The 7,438-nt window shown below is 45.4% G+C and overlaps 1 protein-coding gene across 1 annotated transcript; it reads left to right on the top strand.

Annotated features, from left to right (window-relative positions):
* The first annotated feature begins 5,891 nt into the window (after positions 1 to 5,891).
* LOC123046480 (uncharacterized) lies at positions 5,892 to 7,374 on the top strand. The gene is made up of 2 exons (XM_044469860.1): positions 5,892 to 6,214; positions 7,060 to 7,374. The coding sequence occupies exons 1-2, from the start codon at positions 6,001 to 6,003 to the stop codon at positions 7,203 to 7,205; spliced, it is 360 nt and encodes a 119-aa protein (XP_044325795.1). The 5' UTR covers positions 5,892 to 6,000; the 3' UTR covers positions 7,206 to 7,374.
* Positions 7,375 to 7,438: the final 64 nt, after the last annotated feature.

Below are 7,438 nucleotides of genomic sequence, written 5' to 3'. Positions count from 1 at the left end.
TGAGCATCAACACCAAGACGGTACCTGACCGAGTCAAGTTGCAGTTGCATGCTCCTTTATATGTACTCTCACAGTTTGATGTACACTAACACTTTCCATATTCGTTTGTTGAACTAGCACCACGGCGCAAGCGGAAAAGACATCAGGGATAATGCTTGACAGATTAACAAAATCTAAAGGAGGAAGAATGGAGATCCATTTTGAGGCAGGTTTAAAAGGCCACGTGATGCTACAGAGTCAGCCAAGTTAGTATCAGAGGCAGCCGTTGCCGTTAGGTGTCATGCACGTATCCTCCCAACGTGGATCCAATACAGGAATGAGAAAGACAATACCCAGTTTAACACCTTCCTTGACCATTTATCCGTAAGTAATGTTATTCATGCAATTAGTAATATTGTCTTGCTCTGTCCCATACTTTCTAGCTTCCTCCTAATAAGACTCACATTCTTTTTTCAATAGATGAGGTTCAAGTTGGATCCGAAAGATGATGCAACTAAACAAGCATGCACTCATGTTTTTCAGTCTGCTCTGCGACAGTATCGGTACCACCTTAGAAAATCTCACTTTGAAGGCAAGGCTAACAATGAAATCGCCCAAACATCTCCAGTGGAATATATTACAGATGAAGACTGGACAGCCCTCGTTAAACACTGGTCTGATCCAAAGTATCAGGTAGGCTATATGTATTTGATCAGACCACATATTGAACTTGTATTTATGTATGTGCCTTACAAGTGTATCTTCTTCTAGGCTAACTGTTTGAAGAACAAAACCAACCGTTCTAAAGTGAAATTCCAACAGACAACAGGATCTCGTAGCTATATTGCACACTGCGAGGCTCTTGTAAATAGCTGCTACTTCCTTCTTTTTTTGTGCCATATTATCGTATCTATATTGACTTGTTCCAAATACAGAGGAAAGCCCGTGCGGACCAAAAAGAACCTGAACCGAATGCAGTGCAATCTTCAAGGATTGCCACACCAGCAAGATGAAGGGCATGAGCACACGAGTTCAAGCCGCTGTTGTAAGTCCTTACTCCTCCTGCCTTGAACTGATTGGTACTGTGATGTGTTCATTTAACTACTTGGTTTGCAGCCAATGTCAGTTACTCTGTTCACTTTAATACACAGTTGTCTTAACGTATCATTTCACCTTACATGGTTTAAAAGAGATGAAGGATATTCTTTTGGTCTTGATCTGTAATCTAGTTGTTATGTTCACGTGCGCACACAATGATAAAATAGCCTGTTTGTTTTATATCTGTTTGCCCATGATATGAATGATGTCAAACTATGTTCATCCTACTTTAAACCATGTCTCTTTATCCTTAGATGTCAACGAATGTGAGGAAATAGACAATACAGTAGGCATGCTACATGGACATATGTTCCGAAAGTGATTTTATTATGTAGTTGGCACTACAATACATGCTAATGTATTACAGTAGTTCACCAAAATAAGTTATGTATAAACGTTTAACCTATTTGTTTGTTTTTGTCTCATTAGTAACTTATCTAGTACACTAATCTACAAGTTCAAACTTTTAGGAAGCTATGGAACAAATGATTGAACAGCCACAACCACCTGAAGGTGACGAGGCTGCCACAGGCACAATGTCACCTCTTGCTGCAGTGCATCAGTATCTCTCCACTACAGTGCAAAAAGCACCTTCCTGCGTAATTCTTGGTTGGTTGTCAAGGTAACCTGTCCAAATCGCCTACTGAACAAAATCTTCCTGCTAGACAGAGTGATATATCTGTGCTCCAGACACAAGTCCAATCCCTAATGGACGTTGTTTCGGAAACAAGAATAGTGGTTGACAAATGTCGTCAAGATATGAATGGTTTTGAAACCAGACTATCAGACATTCGCTTCGTTGTTCAAGAGTAGTGGCGGAAAAAGTGAAGATCGTGCTGCTCCATCAGATTCTACAGCCTGAAACATTAGCACTCAGGTCAAATGATCTGTGCTTCTATACATCTGATGGTGGCTTTTATCTGGAAGGACTGTAAACTTTATGCCAACAGGCCTTTTGTTGTATGGTTGGAATTTATTTTGTTGTGATACAACATTTATGATGCTGCCACAGGCTGCAGTAATTACGACGCTATTTTTGTATAGTGTAGGTTTATCTTAGTAATGTATTCGGCCGAAAGCTTCATAGGAGCCCAACATGCCAACATTCGTCGGGCCCATTCCAATTGGGCTAAAAACGATTACGGGCCGAAATTTGGCATGTAGCTCCACTAAAAATATCTGGGCCTAAATCAACATAAGCTTTCATATTTTTCTGGTAGGCCTGTGCCCATAGTGGGCCTTTAACAGGCCTAAACATAATTTGGGCCCTCAGTAAAAATAGGCCGTTTACAGGTGTAAATATCTCGAGCCCATAAAAACATGGGCCTTTAATAGACCGAAAGTGAGATTGGTCCCTGATTGTGCCAAATAACCCACTGGTCTTAGCAGGCCGAAATGGTGGCCCATTTACGATGCGGATCTTTGACAGGCCGAAAATTCGGACGGGCCGTAAATGCGCCGACCTAATACACGGGCCTTTAACAGGCCGGAACTTCGGTCGGGCTAGATTATCGTCATTTTTATATGGGATTTAATGGGCCCAATATGACGTTGGGCCACATATGGCCCATGGTTTTCGTCCGCGTTAACATGGCCAAAAATGACAACAGGCCGAAAGTGGCCCAAATCTATAGTGGGCCTCTAACAGGCCGAATGTCAGACATGGCCGAATATGACCCAATCCTTCACGGTCGTTTATGGGCGAAATTTGATGCCTGTAAATGGGCCCAAATGAAGCAGGACCTTTACAGGCCGGAAATACACCGAGCCGTAATTCGGCCCAATTACTTAGCGGACTGTTAACGGGCCAGAAGTGACCATGGCCGCGTTGATGACAAGTGTAGGACAGGCCGTTGACGGGCCGATTTGACAGAGAATGTTGGGCCTTTAGCTGGGCCGGCACATTATGGTCTGCAGAATCTTGTGGGCCTTTAGTTGGGCCGGTCCATTGTGGTCCGCAAAATCTTGTGGGCCTTTAGCCGGGCCAGCCCATTATGGTATGCAAAATCGTGTGGGCCTTTAGTTGGGCTGGCCCATTATGGTACACTAAATTTTGTGGGCCTTTAGCTGGGCCGGCCCATTATGGTCTGCAAAATCTTGTGGGCCTTTAGCTGGGCCGGCCCATTATGGTCCGCTAAATCTTATGGGCCTTCGGTTGGGCCGGCCCATTTAAACTTTATGGGCCACTTTTGGGCCGGTCCACGTGTCAACATATCATAGGCCCATCTCGACCGTTGGATGAGTGACACCTGTGCCAACGCGGAGCTGACGCGTGGATCCGTCAGCCAATGAGAATTTTACACGTGGAAATCGGCATTGGTCGTGGCTGTTAGCGGGTTATCGGATCCAAAAACCGGACCCGATAGCTTAACGGTGTCCCGTTATGGTGGATGCCACGTGTCGGTTACCCTTGACGAAAGCATTTCTATGACGCGCGATTTATCGTCATTGAAAGTGGACACTTCCGTGATGATAATTTGATAATCTCATGGAAACACTTCTACGACAACACAGGTATGACTATCTTGATTCTGTCATAAAATCGTCATGGATGTACATGCATGACAAAAAGCACGACTACTGTGACAAACACGTATCATCACGAAAGTGTATTTTTTTGTAGTGTCATGCGTCGAAGCGGAATGGCTTCAAGAGCTTTTGATGGATTTGCTGGTGGTTGATAAACCAGTCCCAGCTGTCCTTATAAACTGTGACAATCAAACTGTGATTGCCAAGGCTAAGAGTTCAAAGGACAACATGAAATCCACAAAGCACATAAGAAGAAGATTAAAATCTGTCAGAAAATCAAGAAACTCTGGAGTGATAGCGTTGGTTTATATCCAGACGGCTAAAAATCAGGCAGACCCTTTTACGAAATGGTTATCACAGATTGTGATAGAAAATGCATCGAGTGAGATGGGTATGAGACCCATGTAAGTTGCCATGGGGGTAACCCAACCTATGTGATCGGAGATCCCGTGAATTAGCACCTGGGAAAACAATCCAGCGGTCAATTGAGGAGAGTATCCTTAATTAACTCACTCCATTGGAGATGCAATAATACTCTCAATTCTATAAGGCAGGCTAATTTTTGTCTTAATGTGTTCCAAAACTTATTTAAGAAAGATGCTAACCTACAAAGCATTCTTTGGAGGAACACACATATGTGAGTCCGACTGCTGGTCACAGTCTATGAGTTTGGGTGATCTCTAGAAAGCTCATGAGAAGGTACGGAATATGACTAATAAGCTCCACCTGTGGGGTTTAGCCTTCGGCAGCCACATATCAATTGACAATAGGCCAAACTTCTGCACACCAAACTGACAATTCAAGGCATAGTCCATTCTTCAGTTGTGAAGAAATCTAATCCTATTGCTCTAGGTGGAAGTTCAACTTAACAGTCTCCGCTGAAAATTTTGGTATATCAAACATTGTTTGGAACAATTGACAAACTTATGTGCCTCGAGATCTGGCGGGGGATTGTTGGATTATGGATGGGCTTAGGCCCATATAAGACAATAATCCCTAGTTAATCTTTAAGGCCCATTAGTGTGTACGACAAGTGGTGGGAAGTGCGGGAAGTTTAATACGATACTTCTATAGTAAAAAGAGTGCTACCTCTTTATAAGGGCTGCTCCACCACTTGCTATTGGAAGCTTGGGAATAGGAGCTGCACACGCGTGTGGGGGTTGCCGGAATGAGCCGAGCCGAAGCTTATTTTTGCCGGTCAGAAATGGTTAATTAATCTCGGATTAATTAACGTGTCGCTTACGGAAGTACCACTGTCTGAGACGTTGGACCGTGGGCTGTTCGTGGACTTGCTCGTGGGCCTGAGCCCTGACACGTCAACCTGACGGCCTATATAAGAAGGCGCTGACCAGTGGAGTGAACCCTAACTAAGTTCACTCACTCCCTCTCGCACAACCCTAATCATCATCTATTGTTCCTCTCTCTGTGCTGCTCCCGACGACCGCGTGCACGGTTGGTTGGAAGAGTAGGTGCTTCTGAACCCTGTCGTTCGAGATCCTGCCCGGGAGAACGACAATAAGGTTTTTGAGGAGCGTCTCGACGTGACTGCTCCCGATCCGTCCCCGTCTTCGTCCGTCTCTGCTTCCTCTACATCGACTCCATGGCTAACGACGAAGTCGCCAAGAAGAAGGCCTTGGCTGATGCCGCGGCTGCTGCTGTCGCCGCCGCGTTGGCCTGGTCAACCGGAGGGTATGACTCGTTCACCCCCTTTTTGCTCGTATATATGTTGTTCATAGATGTTTCGGTTCTATGTACTGTACGTGCTAGCATGCTTGGGTATCGGTACGAGATGCATACCGTATTTGCCATTTTACTGTTTCTCGTGAATTAAGATTAGTCGAAAAAATGCTAATATTTCCAACAGACAATTCACATGTTTTCGTGCTTGCATCGGAGGCCATTGCACTTTTCCAGTTGTGCGTGCTAAATTTTTTGTTCACCATGTGTGTGTCGCCGTGATGGATGATGTTTAGAAGCAGCAGCAAGTTCCTGAATCCTTAAATTGATAGTGGAAAATCAGTTCTTACGTTTTTTCGAGACTTTGTCAGCAGCGAATAAAAAGACATTGAGCAGTGTCAGCAGCGAATAAAAATAAATAATGCGCGCATCCTTCCAATCGAAGGCCTTACAGCCTTGCAATTATGTATGGGCTTAGCCCAAAGTTTCTTTCGATGGCGGGCTTAGCCCAAAGTTTAAACCCAGCAGCACCTCGCAAGTCCCAACTAAGCCCGGCCCAAGGAAAGACGGCGACCGTTCCTACAAGAACCGAAACAAGGCCCGCTTTTGCCCCGTCCCTTTGCTTCGCCCACTCCCAAACCCTACCTCCTAGCTCCCCCTCCCCTCCCATCGTTGCGGCGGCGACAGAGAGAGAGAGAGAGAGAGAGAGAGAGAGAGATGGCCAAGTCTCTGCGCTCCAAGCGGGAGAAGCGGCTGCGGACTCTCCGGCGGGAGATCGCGGAGCCCTTCTACGACAAGAAGGAGGCCGCCAAGCAGGCCGCGCAGGCCGCCGCCCTCGAGGCCCCCAAGCTCCCCGTCCGCGTGCACCCGGCGTACGAGGAGTCCCTCGCCGCCGCCGCTGCCGCCGCCGCCAGCCGGGCCTCTGCCATGGGTGAGCCCCCTCTTTCCTTGCCAGTTTACCACGGGGTGCTCGGTGTTGCTGAGAACATTACTTCATCGGGCCTGAATTCGCGCTCGAATTATTTGTTAGTACATAAAGTGACTCAATTCGTCAGGTAGTAATAGACAGAGGGAAATAGCTCGTAGTAAGCTTTCAGCTGTGACCCTGCGGTGATTACGGTGAAGGTTTGGTGCATCCGCAGATTGCCTGTCAGGAGCTGCATCTACCAACTTCGTCTGAACTGTAGAGTTTGTCTAAGTGACAAGAGTTAGCTGCTTAGTTCGGTCCTTTTCTTCTGAAGATGGTCGAAAAGGCCTATGGGGGCTGTCTTGATGTTTGGTTTGAACTGTCTTTGGAGTGTACTACAGTAGAGTTGTCTGGTTAATGCATGATTTGAAAATGATTTGCGGCCAGTGGTTTTATCAAGCCTTGGCCCTCCCAAATTACTGGGCAATATCTGAATTGCTCCTTTTAACTGAAGGTTTTGGCCCCAACTTGCATCTTAGCTGCTTATATTGCTTACGTGTGTTTGAGTTGCTTTCTGATGTCTGGATTGGGTGAGCAATAGAGTTTTATTGTTTGTTTGAATTACGCCAGTTTGTCTCACCTAGTGCATCGCATAGCTTCAGTTTGTTGCTTCAGGCTGTAACTTCTAGAGTAAATATGCCATTGCTTGTATCTTCTCTTGAGAAATTGTTGGCTTCTGGGTTGTGCTTCAATCAATGTTAGAGAGATAACTCAATCTGGGTTGTGCCAGCCTATTAGGTTCTTTAATTTAGTTCTACGTCACCCTTCTATGTTTTTGTTGAGTCATGCCCTCTCTCTCATGTATACAGAGGTTGATGGAGGAAGCAAGAAGTCGACATCCTTTCTGAAGCCAATGGGCACCATTAGCAAGAAGAAGGTACAGCTTCACTTGAAGATCAAGAAAGACAAGAGAAAAGCTAGGAAGAAGGGAAATTCTGGGAAGAAGAGTTACTAGATGTGCGAGCTGCTGTGTTATGTATCATGCAATCTTGTTTCGTTAGTTTGAACAACGCATGTAACGGTAATTCTGCTTGTGAACCCAAGTGTTAATCCTAGGGTGGTCAACAATGTACTGAAAAATATCTCAATGAGCACCCCAAACGAAAATAGTGTCGCCATGTTCATCTGTTTTTCCCCCTTCTCTAAACTTGAGCTCACCTGATTACGAGGTACGCCATTGTGAACTAC

Source organism: Triticum aestivum, chromosome 2B (assembly GCF_018294505.1).
Source record: "Triticum aestivum cultivar Chinese Spring chromosome 2B, IWGSC CS RefSeq v2.1, whole genome shotgun sequence".
Classification (NCBI taxonomy): Eukaryota; Viridiplantae; Streptophyta; class Magnoliopsida; order Poales; family Poaceae; genus Triticum; species Triticum aestivum.
This window is presented reverse-complemented; position numbering and strand designations above follow the sequence as displayed.